Source organism: Coregonus lavaretus (genome assembly GCF_964263955.1).
Source record: "Coregonus lavaretus genome assembly, contig: HAP1_SCAFFOLD_1014, whole genome shotgun sequence".
Taxonomy (NCBI): Eukaryota; Metazoa; Chordata; class Actinopteri; order Salmoniformes; family Salmonidae; genus Coregonus; species Coregonus lavaretus.
In genome coordinates this window covers 130001-147219 of record NW_028159349.1, presented here as the reverse complement: position 1 = coordinate 147219, position 17219 = coordinate 130001, and the positions used below count along the sequence as shown (strand labels likewise).

At 46.1% G+C, this 17219-nt stretch overlaps 1 protein-coding gene across 1 annotated transcript in view; it reads right to left on the bottom strand.

The window, feature by feature from the left end:
- The window catches only part of LOC311122973 (protein diaphanous homolog 3-like), a gene marked incomplete at both ends in the record, with an annotated part of 61676 nt that overhangs the window by 20344 nt on the left and 24113 nt on the right, over positions 1–17219 (bottom strand). Inside the window, 2 exons of the mRNA XM_084197267.1 lie at positions 3146–3265; positions 3665–3784. Of these exons, the coding sequence (XP_084053393.1) occupies positions 3146–3265; positions 3665–3784 (240 nt within the window). The remainder of the gene's footprint in view (positions 1–3145; positions 3266–3664; positions 3785–17219) is intronic.

The window sequence follows — 17219 nt, the reverse complement described above, 5'->3', positions numbered from 1 at the left end:
CTGTCACATTCATGTTTCTTTATTCCTGGGAACATTACTTTAACCTGTCACATTCATGTTTCTTTATTCCTGGGAACATTACTTTAACCTGTCACATTCATGTTTCTTTATTACTGGGAACATTACTTTAACCTGTCACATTCATGTTTCTTTATTCCTGGGAACATTACTTTAACCTGTCACATTCATGTGTCTGTTCATCACTGTGTCGTGTCTTCCATTCATTGTTCATCCTTTTTTGTCAATTTCTCTCTATCTATCCCCCCCTCCCCCCCTCCCTCCCTCCCTCCCTCTCCCCTCCCTCCCTCTCCCCTCCCTCCCTCTCCCTTCCCTCCCCCCTCCCTCTCCCCTCCCTCCCCCACCTCCCTCCTTCTCTTCTAACCCCTGTGGTGTTGTATCTCTCCAGGTGATGTCAGTCCTGTACAACAGGCCTGCCTGCTGATGGGTTTAATAATGGTTGTATTATCTCCTCTAATCAAATGCGTTCTGCTTCCTATTTCCCCAGGTTCTAAAGAAGACGGCGCTCACACAAAGAAAGGTCTGCACCAGAATAGCAGGATGCTAATCAACGTTGACAGTGAAAACATTGTTTTTTTCCAATTCAGACGCATTTTCAGAGTGTGAACTGGTCAAAGACAACGAGGAGAAAAGGTTACGTCGTCTTCCTCTTCCAGCTACATGCACAGCCTCTTTCCTCTTCTCCATCATCTCTGGTGCCGAGGAGCATTTTAAAAGCCTCCAAAGCACGTCTCAAACACATACACTCACTACCTATGGAAAGAGCATCGTTCAGAACTCTTACTCCCCCCCCATTGGGACTTACAGATAGAAAAACAGGCAGAAAACAGATCAATGTATCTGTCAGTAGACCGGAACATTTCCTGCAATTCTACTCATCTTGGCATGAGCCATAGAGAAACATTAGCAATTTGTATAACTCATTCTATGCAATTCTACTCATCTTGGCATGGGAGCAGAGATATATATTTTTTTCTCTCCAATTTTTAAAGCTGATTTCCTGAAATGTTACAAATTTTTTCCATGAGTTATGCCATGTCAATATGATAGATGAGTGAGAGAGACTAACACAGTCAGTAGGGGCCCCCCCTGGACATGTCGCGACCCACCATTTACATGTCCGCAACCTACTTTGGGTCACGACCCATACTTTAAGAAAGGTAGATATATATTAAGGACATTTTCTGAAATTACAACGCAAAAATATTACATCTCCTTTATTAATAAAAAAAGAAAAAAGGGGGTAGATCAGCTTTAATATTGCAGATAGATTGTAACTTCCATCAACGTAATTGTCTGCATCACTTCCAATCCCCCATATGTTTCTTTCGTTTTTTTCTCGCATATGTATATATACAGTGGGGAGAACAAGTATTTGATACACTGCCGATTTTGCAGGTTTTCCTACTTACAAAGCATGTAGAGGTCTGTAATTTTTATCATAGGTACACTTCAACTGTGAGAGACGGAATCTAAAACAAAAATCCAGAAAATCACATTGTATTATTTTTAAGTAATTAATTTGCATTTTATTGCATGACATAAGTATTTGATCACCTACCAACCAGTAAGAATTCCTGCTCTCACAGACCTGTTAGTTTTTCTTTGAGAAGCCCTCCTGTTTTCCACTCATTACCTGTATTAACTGCACCTGTTTGAACTCGTTACCTGTCTAAAAGACACCTGTCCGCACACTCAATGAAACAGACTCCAACCTCTCCACAATGGCCAAGACCAGAGAGCTGTGTAAGGACATCAGGGATAAAATTGTAGACCTGCACAAGGCTGGGATGGGCTACAGGACAATAGGCAAGTAGCTTGGTGAGAAGGCAACAACTGTTGGCGCAATTATTAGAAAATGGAAGAAGTTCAAGATGACAGTCAATCACCCTCGGTCTGGGGCTCCATGCAAGATCTCACCTCGTGGGGCATCAATGATCATGAGGAAGGTGAGGGATCAGCCCAGAACTACACGGCAGGACCTGGTCAATGACCTGAAGAGAGCTGGGACCACAGTCTCAAAGAAAACCATTAGTAACACACTACGCCGTCATGGATTAAAATCCTGCAGCGCACGCCAGGTCCCCCTGCTCAAGCCAGCGCATGTCCAGGCCAGTCTGAAGTTTGCCAATGACCATCTGGATGATCCAGAGGAGGAATGGGAGAAGGTCATGTGGTCTGATGAGACAAAAATAGAGCTTTTTGGTCTAAACTCCACTCGCCGTGTTTGGAGGAAGAAGAAGGATGAGTACAACCCCAAGAACACCATCCCAACCGTGAAGCATGGAGGTGGAAACATCATTCTTTGGGGATGCTTTTCTGCAAAGGGGACAGGACGACTGCACCGTATAGAGGGGAGGATGGATGGAGCCATGTATCGCGAGATCTTGGCCAACAACCTCCTTCCCTCAGTAAGAGCATTGAAGATGGGTCGTGGCTGGGTCTTCCAGCATGACAACGACCAGAAACACACAGCCAGGGCAACTAAGGAGTGGCTCCGTAAGAAGCATCTCAAGGTCCTGGAGTGGCCTAGCCAGTCTCCAGACCTGAACCCAATAGAAAATCTTTGGAGTGAGCTGAAAGTCCATATTGCCCAGCGACAGCCCCGAAACCTGAAGGATCTGGAGAAGGTCTGTATGGAGGAGGGGGCCAAAATCCCTGCTGCAGTGTGTGCAAACCTGGTCAAGACCTACAGGAAACGTATGATCTCTGTAATTGCAAACAAAGGTTTCTGTACCAAATATTAAGTTCTGCTTTTCTGATGTATCAAATACTTATGTCATGCAATAAAATGCAAATTAATTACTTAAAAATCATACAATGTGATATTCTGGATTTTTGTTTTAGATTCCGTCTATCACAGTTGAAGTGTACCTATGATAAAAATTACAGACCTCTACATGCCTTGTAAGTAGGAAAACCTGAAAAATCGGCAGTGTATCAAATACTTGTTCTCCCCCACTGTATCTGTCAGTAGACCTGAGAAGAACTGTTATATGAACACGTACGTAAAATGAGTTGCGGGAGGGAAAGAGAGAAAGGAAATATGAGGGGAAGAGACAGCAGCCCCCCCGTCCACCCCACCTTGCAGAGGGAGCTGAGGTCAGCCCCCCACCCCCCACCCCACCTTGCAGAGGGAGCTGAGGTCAAAGCCGTAGCTCTGCGCGTTGCGGGAGCCAGCGTTCATGTAGTTCCCCATCAGTAGAACCAGCTCCAGCAGACGGCTGAACCCCTTGCTCTTCCTCACCTACAACAACAACACATCACATTGGATTTAGCAGGAGGCTTTTCTCCAAAGCGCTGACAGTCATGCGTGCGTATATTTTGGTACAGGGAGTCATAAACACAACTTAGAAGACCTTAACTTCTAACTTGTTTGGCTTTAAGCTTCAAAGCATTGTTTATATGTTATTGTTAACACAGAATATCAGGAATTATCATTCATGTAAAATAGGAAAGAAGAATACATTCTCCAGAGAGAGAGAGAGATGGAGAGAGAGAGAGAGAGTGAGAGGGGGAGAGAGAGAGAGAGAGAGAGAGAGAGAGAGAGAGAGAGAGAGATAGAGAGAGAGACAGAGACAGAGAGAGACACACATAGAGAGAGAGAGAGAGAGAGAGAGAGAGTTAATGAGTGTGGACCACTGACCTCTTCACAGGCTGCGTTGACAGCCATGATGTCTGGACGGAGGTTGTTGACCTGTTCATCAAACTGCAGCTTAAACAGGATGGAGTTAAGACGGGGCCGCAGACGCTTCACACTGCTCATCTGGAGGAGAGGAGAAGAGGAGAGGGGAGGAGAGAGTAGAGGAGAGAGGAAGAGAGGAGAGAGAGGGAGAGAGGGAGGAGAGGAAGGGAAATACAGAGGGGTAGCAGTCAAGCGGAAGAGGAATGAAAGAGCAGCGAGAAAGAAGTAGGAGAGGAGAAAAAAAATGAAGAATGGATGAGAACACAGAGTCAATACCCCAAGACCCCACAGAGTCAATACCTCAAGACCCCACAGAGTCAATACCCCAAGACCTCACAGAGTCAATACCCCAAGACCTCAGAGTCAATACCCCAAGACCTCACAGAGCCAATACCCCAAGACCCCAAGACCTCACAGAGTAAATACCCCAAGACCCCACAGAGCCAATACCCCAAGACCCCAAGACCTCACAGAGTAAATACCCCAAGACCCCACAGAGTCAATACCCCAAGACCTCAGAGTCAATACCCCAAGACCTCACAGAGCCAATACCCCAAGACCCCAAGACCTCACAGAGTAAATACCCCAAGACCCCACAGAGCCAATACCCCAAGACCCCAAGACCTCAGAGAGTAAATACCCCAAGACCCCACAGAGCCAATACCCCAAGACCCCACAGAGTCAATTACCCAAGACCCCACAGAGTCAATACCCCAAGACCCCACAGTGTCAATACCCCAAGACCCCACAGTGTCAATACCCCAAGACCTCACAGAGTCAATACCCCAAGACCTCACAGAGCCAATACCCCAAGACCCCACAGAGCCAATACCCCAAGACCCCAATACCTCACAGAGTAAATACCCCAAGACCCCAAAGAGTCAATACCCCAAGACCTCAGAGTCAATACCCCAAGACCTCACAGAGTCAATACCCCAAGACATCAGAGTCAATACCCCAAGACCCCAGAGTCAATACCCCAAGACCTCACAGAGTCAATACCCCAAGACCCCAGAGTCAATACCCCAAGACCCCACAGAGTCAACACCCCAAGACCCCACAGAGTCAATACCCCAAGACCCCAGAGAGTCAATACCCCAAGACCTCACAGAGTCAATACCCCAAGACCTCAGAGTCAATACCCCAAGACCTCACAGAGCCAATACCCCAAGACCCCACAGAGCCAATACCCCAAGACCCCAAGACCTCACAGAGTAAATACCCCAAGACCCCACAGAGCCAATACCCCAAGACCCCACAGTGTCAATACCCCAAGACCTCACAGAGTCAATACCCCAAGACCTCACAGAGCCAATACCCCAAGACCTCACAGAGTAAATACCCCAAGACCCCAAAGAGTCAATACCCCAAGACCTCAGAGTCAATACCCCAAGACCTCACAGAGTCAATACCCCAAGACCTCAGAGTCAATACCCCAAGACCTCAGAGTCAATACCCCCAAGATCCCTCAGAGTCAATACCCCAAGACCTCAGAGTCAATACCCCAAGACATCAGAGTCAATACCCCAAGACCCCACAGAGTCAACACCCCAAGACAAATGGACCAGATTCTCTTTATAGTGCACTACTTTGGACCAGAGTTTGGCCCGCGGATGATTTTATTTGGGATGATTTTATTTGGCCCCCCAGGGGGATTTTATTTGGCCCCCCAGGTTTTCGGGGGGGGGGGGCATAATATATAATAATGTAAAAACACCAGCAAATCAAATCAGTTCCAAGTGATTTACATTTTGGAAATCAGTTCCAAAGTATTTACACGCAGAGATATATGTGATCGTATACAAATGTAAGCTAGGTTTGAAATGATTATGTTTTAGTCAGATATTATATACGTTTGGGCTATGGGAATAGGGCGACGCGTGGGACGCACAGTGATGATGTTTTAGTCAGATATTATATACGTTTGGGCTATGGGAATAGGGCGACGCGTGGGACGCACAGTGATGATGTTTTAGTCAGATATTATATACGTTTGGGCTATGGGAATAGGGCGACGCGTGGGACGCACAGTGATGATGTTTTAGTCAGATATTATATACGTTTGGGCTATGGGAATAGGGCGACGCGTGGGACGCACAGTGATGATGTTTTAGTCAGATATTATATACGTTTGGGCTATGGGAATAGGGCGACGCGTGGGACGCACAGTGATGATGTTTTAGTCAGATATTATATACGTTTGGGCTATGGGAATAGGGCGACGCGTGGGACGCACAGTGATGATGTTTTAGTCAGATATTATATACGTTTGGGCTATGGGAATAGGGCGACGCGTGGGACGCACAGTGATGATGTTTTAGTCAGATATTATATACGTTTGGCCTATGGGAATAGGGCGACGCGTGGGACGCACAGTGATGATGTTTTAGTCAGATATTATATACGTTTGGGCTATGGGAATAGGGCGACGCGTGGGACGCACAGTGATGATGTTTTAGTCAGATATTATATATGTTTGGGCTATGGGAATAGGGCGACGCGAGGGACGCACAGTGATGATGTTTTAGTCAGATATTATATACGTTTGGGCTATGGGAATAGGGCGACGCGTGGGACGCACAGTGATGATGTTTTAGTCAGATATTATATACGTTTGGGCTATGGGAATAGGGCGACGCGTGGGACGCACAGTGATGATGTTTTAGTCAGATATTATATACGTTTGGGCTATGGGAATAGGGCGACGCGTGGGACGCACAGTGATGATGTTTTAGTCAGCTATTATATACGTTTGGGCTATGGGAATAGGGCGACGCGTGGGACGCACAGTGATGATGTTTTAGTCAGATATTATATACGTTTGGGCTATGGGAATAGGGCGACGCGTGGGACGCACAGTGATGATGTTTTAGTCAGATATTATATACGTTTGGGCTATGGGAATAGGGCGACGCGTGGGACGCACAGTGATGATGTTTTAGTCAGATATTATATACGTTTGGGCTATGGGAATAGGGCGACGTGTGGGACGCACACAGTGTTTTAAATGACTCTGTCTGGACTTTACTTAAAGACGTCAGGAACAAAATTGATCCAGAAGCATGAACAGCTTTCCACTTCGCACTTCAATTAATTACTTTCAGGACTTTTATTTTTTTTAAGCGTTTCAGCCCTTTTGAGTCTTTAAAATTAAAATGTACCTAACAGCTACAGAAGATACTCTTCACTGCTGCTAGGCAATAGCCATGGACTTTGGCAGCAATTATCTGATTTGGGATCAGGGCCGGCAAGTTAATTGGCGACCGAGAGAGATGAGTGTTCATAGGGTGAGGAGAAAGATACGTGGGATATACAGAACATAATATATTCCGGTGAATGGCATGTGGTCTGGTCTCTACAGTATTGGGTTGGAGAGAGAGAGAGAGAGAGAGAGAGATGAGCTGTGTCTGGTGTGGGAGAAGAGAGAGAAGAAGAGAGAGAGAGGGGGAGAGGGGGAAAGCGAGAGAGAGAAAGGAAGATAGAGAGAGGGAAGGAGAGTGGAGAGAGAATAGAGATAGGGAGAGAGAGGAGGAAAGAGAGGGGGAAAGAGGGAGAGAGAGAGAAGAGGAGAGAGGGAGGGAGAATGGAGAGGGGGAGAGAGGGAGAGAGGGAGAAAGAAAGGGGGAGAGAGGGAGAAAGAAAGGGGGAGAGAGAGAGAGAGAAAGGAAGGAAGGGAGGGAGGAAGGAAGGATAAAGATAGGAGAGAGAGACTAGTGTCTATCTATGGTGTATATCTGACTGAGCAGAGCAACCAGCTGATCTCCTCTGTTATTGTAATTAGCGTGTGTGTGTGTGTGTGTGTGTGCCTCATTGCAGCGTGGGCGCCAAACACAACGTGTGCCCTGAGCCCCGAGGTTCAGCCTGGGGAGCTGAAGAGCCATTCAACAGAATGAAAACAGATTGGCCAACACCACAACACGTCTAAAGATTACATCTAATAATAATAAGAGATATTCACATTAATTCTATTAACGGCTATCTCCAGCTGTGATGTTATTGTTTTCAGTAAGAATAGTTACTGTGTGGCAACAGGTAATATATATGAATTACATTCATGGTGCCATATAATATGATGAATTTGGCATCATCATGTTCATTCATTTGTATTGATTAAACAATAATAAAACGATACAAATGTTTCAAGTTGTTTTTTCTTCATTTTTAAGTAAATGTTTTAGTACTAAAATACACAACAACATCCTTAGAATGCAGCTAAGATAGAGCTGTGGATATAGATAGAGCTGTGGATATAGATAGAGCTGTGGATATAGATAGAGCTGTGGATATATTGATAGAGCTGTGGATATATTGATAGAGCTGTGGATATATTGATAGAGCTGTGGATATATTGATAGAGCTGTGGATATATTGATAGAGCTGTGGATATATTGATAGAGCTGTGGATATAGATAGAGCTGTGGATATAGATAGAGCTGTGGATATAGATAGAGCTGTGGATATAGATAGAGCTGTGGATATATTGATAGAGCTGTGGATATATTGATAGAGCTGTGGATATAGATAGAGCTGTGGATATAGATAGAGCTGTGGATATATTGATAGAGCTGTGGATATATAGATAGAGCTGTGGATATAGATAGAGCTGTGGATATAGATAGAGCTGTGGATATAGATAGAGCTGTGGATATAGATAGAGCTGTGGATATAGATAGAGCTGTGGATATAGATAGAGCTGTGGATATAGATAGAGCTGTGGATATATAGATAGAGCTGTGGATATACTGATAGAGCTGTGGATATAGATAGAGCTGTGGATATAGATAGAGCTGTGGATATAGATAGAGCTGTGGATATAGATAGAGCTGTGGATATATTGATAGAGCTGTAGATATAGATAGAGCTGTGGATATATTGATAGAGCTGTGGATATAGATAGAGCTGTGGATATAGATAGAGCTGTAGATATATTGATAGAGCTGTGTATATAGATAGAGCTGTGGATATAGATAGAGCTGTGGATATAGATAGAGCTGTGGATATATTGATAGAGCCGTGGATATATTGATAGAGCTGTGGATATAGATAGAGCTGTGGATATAGATAGAGCTGTAGATATATTGATAGAGCTGTGGATATATTGATAGAGCCGTGGATATATTGATAGAGCTGTGGATATAGATAGAGCTGTGGATATAGATAGAGCTGTGGATATAGATAGAGCTGTGGATATACTGATAGAGCTGTGGATATATTGATAGAGCTGTGGATATATTGATAGAGCTGTGGATACACTGATAGAGCCGTGGATATACTGATAGAGCTGTGGATATAGATAGAGCTGTGGATATAGATAGAGCTGTGGATATATAGATAGAGCTGTGGATATAGATAGAGCTGTGGATATAGATAGAGCTGTGGATATATTGATAGAGCTGTGGATATAGATAGAGCTGTGGATATAGATAGAGCTGTGGATATAGATAGAGCTGTGGATATATAGATAGAGCTGTGGATATATAGATAGAGCTGTGGATATACTGATAGAGCTGTGGATATAGATAGAGCTGTGGATATAGATAGAGCTGTGGATATAGATAGAGCTGTAGATATAGATAGAGCTGTGGATATAGATAGAGCTGTGGATATATAGATAGAGCTGTGGATATAGATAGAGCTGTGGATATAGATAGAGCTGTGGATATAGATAGAGCTGTGGATATAGGTAGAGCAGTGGATATATTGATAGAGCTGTGGATATAGATAGAGCTGTGGATATAGATAGAGCTGTGGATATATTGATAGAGCTGTGGATATAGATAGAGCTGTGGATATAGATAGAGCTGTGGATATAGATAGAGCTGTGGATATAGATAGAGCTGTGGATATATAGATAGAGCTGTAGATATATTGATAGAGCTATGGATATAGATAGAGCTGTGGATATAGATAGAGCTGTAGATATATTGATAGAGCTGTGGATATAGATAGAGCTGTGGATATAGATAGAGCTGTGGATATAGATAGAGCTGTGGATATAGATAGAGCTGTGGATATATTGATAGAGCCGTGGATATATTGATAGAGCTGTGGATATAGATAGAGCTGTGGATATAGATAGAGCTGTAGATATATTGATAGAGCTGTGGATATAGATAGAGCTGTGGATATACTGATAGAGCTGTGGATATATTGATAGAGCTGTGGATACACTGATAGAGCCGTGGATATATTGATAGAGCTGTGGATATAGATAGAGCTGTGGATATATTGATAGAGCCGTGGATATATTGATAGAGCTGTGGATATATTGATAGAGCTGTGGATATATTGATAGAGCCGTGGATATATTGATAGAGCCGTGGATATATTGATAGAGCCGTGGATATAGTGATTTGTACAACTGTATTGTTGCTTGCATCCCAAATGACACCCTATTCACTATTTAGTGCACTACTTTTGACCAGGACTCTGATCAACATAAGGGAATAAGGTGCAATTTGAGCCCTAATTTCTAATAAAGAGCAAACACACTCTACACACACACACTCACACACACACACACACTCACACACTACAGACAGCAGAACCAATGAGACAGTAGGGAGCAGAGGGCTTACTAACAACAACAACAACATAACCCCTTTATACTTGATCTTCAAAATAACCTCTATGTGTTGCCCTATGGAGTGCACTAGATGGGGAGTAGGGAGCCATTTGGGACAGCCTAAAGCAGGGCAGGGATACATGATGGGAAATGTATGTGTGTAAATAACATGGGGGGGGGGTTGAGTCTACTCTCCTGCCTGCCTGCCTGCCTGCCTGCCTGCCTGCCTGCCTGCCTGCCTGCCTGCCTGCCTGCCTGCCTGCCTGCCTGCCTGCCTGTCTGTCTGTCTGTCTGTCTGTCTGTCTGTCTGTCTGTCTGTCTGTCTGTCTGTCTGTCTGTCTGTCTGTCTGTCTGTCTGTCTGCCTGTCTGCCTGTCTGTCTGTCTGTCTGTCTGTCTGTCTGTCTGTCTGTCTGTCTGTGAGAGTCTCCTCTGTGTCAGCCTCCATCCATCTAATCCTGGATGAAACAGACTCAGAGTCAAAGAGCCCAGAGTCATCAATGTCTGAGACGGATTAAGACCAGAAGAGGAAATATACGTACACACACACACACACACACACACACACACACACACACACACACACACACACACACACACACACACACACACACACACACACACACACACACAGTAGCATTGGAAAGTCATGTTAATAAACAGAATTATTTAGCAGCATTCTCCTAAACCAGAATTCAGCTGAGCTAAAAGTTTGGTAACCACATGTTTAAATCTCTTCTAACCCACACCGCAGTTCAAAGTCATAATTTGCACTAAATTATTCCACAGTATGTGAACGGCAAATACATACAACTCTGGTTTTAACTTCGTACATGCTGGTCACTGTTCCACTACAACGTCAATAACCCAGTGTCACTGTCCCTCTCTGTTCCACTACAACGTCACTAACCCAGAGTCACTGTCCCACTCTGTTCCACTACAACGTCACTAACCCAGAGTCACTGTCCCACTCTGTCCCACTACAACGTCACTGTCCCAATCTGTTCCACTACAACGTCCCTAACCCAGTGTCTCAGAGTCACTGTCCCACTCTGTCCCTCTACAACGTCACTAACCCAGAGTCACTGTCCCACTCTGTTCCACTACAACGTCACTAACCCAGTGTCTCTGTCCCACTCAGTTCCACTACAACGTCACTAACCCAGAGTCACTGTCCCTCTCTGTCCCACTACAACGTCACTAACCCAGAGTCTTAGAGTCACTGTCCCACTCTGTTCCACTACAACATCACTAACCCAGTGTCTCAGAGTCACTGTCCCACTCTGTTCCACTACAACGTCACTAACCCAGTGTCACTGTCCCACTCTGTTCCACTACAACGTCACTAACCCAGTGTCTCAGAGTCACTGTCCCACTCTGTTCCACTACAACGTCACTAACCCAGTGTCTCAGAGTCACTGTCCCACTCTGTTCCACTACAACGTCACTAACCCAGTGTCTCAGTCACTGTCCCACTCTGTTCCACTACAACGTCACTAACCCAGTGTCACTGTCCCACTCTGTTCCACTACAACGTCACTAACCCAGTGTCCCAGTGTCACTGTCCCACTCTGTTCCACTACAACGTCACTAACCCAGTGTCGCAGTGTCACTGTCCCACTCTGTTCCACTACAACGTCACTAACCCAGTGTCTCAGAGTCACTGTCCCACTCTTTTCCACTACAACGTCACTAACCCAGTGTCACTGTCCCACTCTGTTCCACTACAACGTCACTAACCCAGTGTCACTGTCCCACTCTGTTCCACTACAACGTCACTAACCCAGTGTCACTGTCCCACTCTGTTCCACTACAACGTCACTAACCCAGTGTCACTGTCCCACTCTGTTCCACTACAACGTCACTAACCCAGTGTCGCAGAGTCACTGTCCCACTCTGTTCCACTACAACGTCACTAACCCAGTGTCTCAGAGTCACTGTCCCACTCTGTTCCACTACAACGTCACTAACCCAGTGTCACTGTCCCACTCTGTTCCACTACAACGTCACTAACCCAGTGTCTCAGAGTCACTGTCCCACTCTGTTCCACTACAACGTCACTAACCCAGTGTCTCAGAGTCACTGTCCCACTCTGTTCCACTACAACGTCACTAACCCAGTGTCTCAGAGTCACTGTCCCACTCTGTTCCACTACAACGTCACTAACCCAGTGTCTCAGAGTCACTGTCCCACTCTGTTCCACTACAACATCACTAACCCAGTGTCCCAGAGTCACTGTCCCACTCTGTTCCACTACAACGTCCCTAACCCAGTGTCTCAGAGTCACTGTCCCACTCTGTTCCACTACAACGTCACTAACCCAGAGTCACTGTCCCACTCTGTTCCACTACAACGTCACTAACCCAGTGTCACTGTCCCACTCTGTTCCACTACAACGTCCCTAACCCAGTGTCTCAGAGTCACTGTCCCACTCTGTTCCACTACAACGTCACTAACCCAGAGTCACTGTCCCACTCTGTTCCACTACAACGTCAATAACCCAGTGTCACTGTCCCACTCTGTTCCACTACAACGTCCCTAACCCAGTGTCTCAGAGTCACTGTCCCACTCTGTTCCACTACAACGTCACTAACCCAGTGTCTCTGTCCCACTCTGTTCCACTACAACGTCACTAACCCAGTGTCTCAGAGTCACTGTCCCACTCTGTTCCACTACAACGTCACTAACCCAGTGTCTCAGAGTCACTGTCCCACTCTGTTCCACTACAACGTCACTAACCCAGTGTCGCAGAGTCACTGTTCCACTCTGTTCCACTACAACGTCACTAACCCAGTGTCTCAGAGTCACTGTCCCACTCTGTTCCACTACAACGTCACTAACCCAGTGTCTCAGTGTCACTGTCCCACTCTGTTCCACTACAACGTCACTAACCCAGTGTCCCAGAGTCACTGTCCCACTCAGTTCCACTACAACGTCACTAACCCAGAGTCACTGTCCCACTCTGTTCCACTACAACGTCACTAACCCAGTGTCTCAGTCACTGTCCCACTCTGTTCCACTACAACGTCACTAACCCAGTGTCGCAGAGTCACTGTCCCACTCTGTTCCACTACAACGTCACTAACCCAGTGTCTCAGAGTCACTGTCCCACTCTGTTCCACTACAACGTCACTAACCCAGTGTCTCAGAGTCACTGTCCCACTCTGTCCCACTACAACGTCACTAACCCAGTGTCTCAGAGTCACTGTCCCACTCTGTTCCACTACAACGTCACTAACCCAGTGTCGCAGAGTCACTGTCCCACTATGTTCCACTACAACGTCACTAACCCAGTGTCTCAGAGTCACTGTCCCACTCTGTTCCACTACAACGTCACTAACCCAGTGTCACTGTCCCACTCTGTTCCACTACAACGTCACTAACCCAGTGTCTCAGTGTCACTGTCCCACTACAACGTCACTAACCCAGTGTCACTGTCCCACTCTGTTCCACTACAATGTCACTAACCCAGTGTCACTGTCCCACTCTGTTCCACTACAACGTCACTAACCCAGTGTCTCAGAGTCACTGTCCCACTCTGTTCCACTACAACGTCACTAACCCAGTGTCTCAGAGTCACTGTCCCACTCTGTTCCACTACAACGTCACTAACCCAGTGTCTCAGAGTCACTGTCCCACTCTGTTCCACTACAACGTCATTAACCCAGAGTCACTGTCCCACTCTGTTCCACTACAACGTCACTAACCCAGTGTCTCAGAGTCACTGTCCCACTCTGTTCCACTACAACGTCACTAACCCAGTGTCCCAGAGTCACTGTCCCACTCTGTTCCACTACAACGTCACTAACCCAGTGTCTCAGTGTCACTGTCCCACTTTGTTCCACTACAACGTCACTAACCCAGTGTCTCAGTGTCACTGTCCCACTCTGTTCCACTACAACGTCACTAACCCAGTGTCTCAGTGTCACTGTCCCACTCTGTTCCACTACAACGTCACTAACCCAGTGTCTCAGAGTCACTGTCCCACTCTGTTCCACTACAACGTCACTAACCCAGTGTCTCAGAGTCACTGTCCCACTCTGTTCCACTACAACGTCATTAACCCAGAGTCACTGTCCCACTCTGTTCCACTACAACGTCACTAACCCAGTGTCTCAGAGTCACTGTCCCACTCTGTTCCACTACAACGTCACTAACCCAGTGTCCCAGAGTCACTGTCCCACTCTGTTCCACTACAACGTCACTAACCCAGTGTCTCAGTGTCACTGTCCCACTCTGTTCCACTACAACGTCACTAACCCAGTGTCTCAGAGTCACTGTCCCACTCTGTTCCACTACAACGTCACTAACCCAGTGTCACTGTCCCACTCTGTTCCACTACAACGTCACTAACCCCAGTGTCTCAGAGTCACTGTCCCACTCTGTTCCACTACAACGTCACTAACCCAGAGTCACTGTCCCACTCTGTTCCACTACAACGTCACTAACCCAGTGTCTCAGAGTCACTGTCCCACTCTGTTCCACTACAACGTCACTAACCCAGTGTCCCTGTTCCACTACAACGTCACTAACCCAGTGTCTCAGAGTCACTGTCCCACTCTGTTCCACTACAACGTCACTAACCCAGTGTCTCAGAGTCACTGTCCCACTCTGTTCCACTACAACGTCACTAACCCAGTGTCACTGTCCCACTCTGTTCCACTACAACGTCACTAACCCAGTGTCTCAGTGTCACTGTCCCACTCTGTTCCACTACAACGTCACTAACCCAGAGTCCCAGAGTCACTGTCCCACTCTGTTCCACTACAACGTCACTAACCCAGTGTCACTGTCCCACTCTGTTCCACTACAACGTCACTAACCCAGAGTCACTGTCCCACTCTGTTCCACTACAACGTCACTAACCCAGTGTCTCTGTTCCACTACAACGTCACTAACCCAGTGTCTCTGTTCCACTACAACGTCACTAACCCAGTGTCTCTGTCCCACTACAACGTCACTAACCCAGTGTCTCTGTCCCACTACAACGTCACTAACCCAGTGTCTCTGTCCCACTACAACGTCACTAACCCAGTGTCTCTGTTCCACTACAACGTCACTAACCCAGTGTCTCTGTTCCACTACAACGTCACTAACCCAGTGTCTCTGTTCCACTACAACGTCACTAACCCAGTGTCTCTGTTCCACTACAACGTCACTAACCCAGTGTCTCTGTCCCACTACAACGTCACTAACCCAGTGTCTCTGTTCCACTACAACGTCACTAACCCAGTGTCTCTGTTCCACTACAACGTCACTAACCCAGTGTCTCTGTTCCACTACAACGTCACTAACCCAGTGTCTCTGTTCCACTACAACGTCACTAACCCAGTGTCTCTGTTCCACTACAACGTCACTAACCCAGTGTCTCTGTTCCACTACAACATCACTAACCCAGTGTCTCTGTTCCACTACAACGTCACTAACCCAGTGTCTCTGTTCCACTACAACGTCACTAACCCAGTGTCTCTGTTCCACTACAACGTCACTAACCCAGTGTCTCTGTTCCACTACAACGTCACTAACCCAGTGTCTCTGTTCCACTACAACGTCACTAACCCAGTGTCTCTGTTCCACTACAACGTCACTAACCCAGTGTCTCTGTTCCACTACAACGTCACTAACCCAGAGTCTCTGTTCCACTACAACATCACTAACCCAGTGTCTCTGTTCCACTACAACGTCACTAACCCAGTGTCTCTGTTCCACTCTGTTCCACTACAACGTCACTAACCCAGTGTCTCTGTTCCACTACAACGTCACTAACCCAGTGTCTCTGTTCCACTACAACATCACTAACCCAGTGTCTCTGTTCCACTACAACGTCACTAACCCAGTGTCTCTGTTCCACTACAACGTCACTAACCCAGTGTCTCTGTTCCACTACAACGTCACTAACCCAGTGTCTCTGTTCCACTACAACGTCACTAACCCAGTGTCTCTGTTCCACTACAACGTCACTAACCCAGAGTCACTGTTCCACTACAACGTCACTAACCCAGTGTCTCTGTTCCACTACAACGTCACTAACCCAGTGTCTCTGTTCCACTACAACGTCACTAACCCAGTGTCTCTGTTCCACTACAACGTCACTAACCCAGTGTCTCTGTTCCACTACAACGTCACTAACCCAGTGTCTCTGTTCCACTACAACATCACTAACCCAGTGTCTCTGTTCCACTACAACGTCACTAACCCAGTGTCACTGTCCCACTACAACGTCACTAACCCAGTGTCTCTGTTCCACTACAACATCACTAACCCAGTGTCTCTGTTCCACTACAACGTCACTAACCCAGTGTCTCTGTTCCACTACAACGTCACTAACCCAGTGTCTCTGTCCCACTACAACGTCACTAACCCAGTGTCTCTGTTCCACTACAACGTCACTAACCCAGTGTCTCTGTTCCACTACAACGTCACTAACCCAGTGTCTCTGTTCCACTACAACGTCACTAACCCAGTGTCTGCCAGTGAGGTACAACAACATGCACATAAGCACTGTGTGACAACTTTATAAAATGTATTTCAATTCCATATGTGCTGGCAGCCAACAACAAGTCTGTCAGTGAGGGTAGTCTAAAACATACATCCTTTATGTGTTGTCAGATAACATGTATGTTCATGTACAGTATATATTTATATATATATATATATATATATATATATATATATATATATATATATATATATATATATATATATATATATACACGCTGTGTCACATACGACAGGGTTTCCCAAACTCGGTCCAGCCCTAACACTGTTTTCCTTTTTGCCCCAGCACTACACAGCTGATTCAAATAAGCCAAGCTTGATGATGAGTTGGTTATTTGAATCAGCTGTGTAGTGCTGGGGCAACAAACACACAACGTGCCCCCTGACGTTCTATATATAAAACATATGTGTTGCCAGCTGTATGTTGACCCTTGCTTGAAGCCATCCTCTGAGCA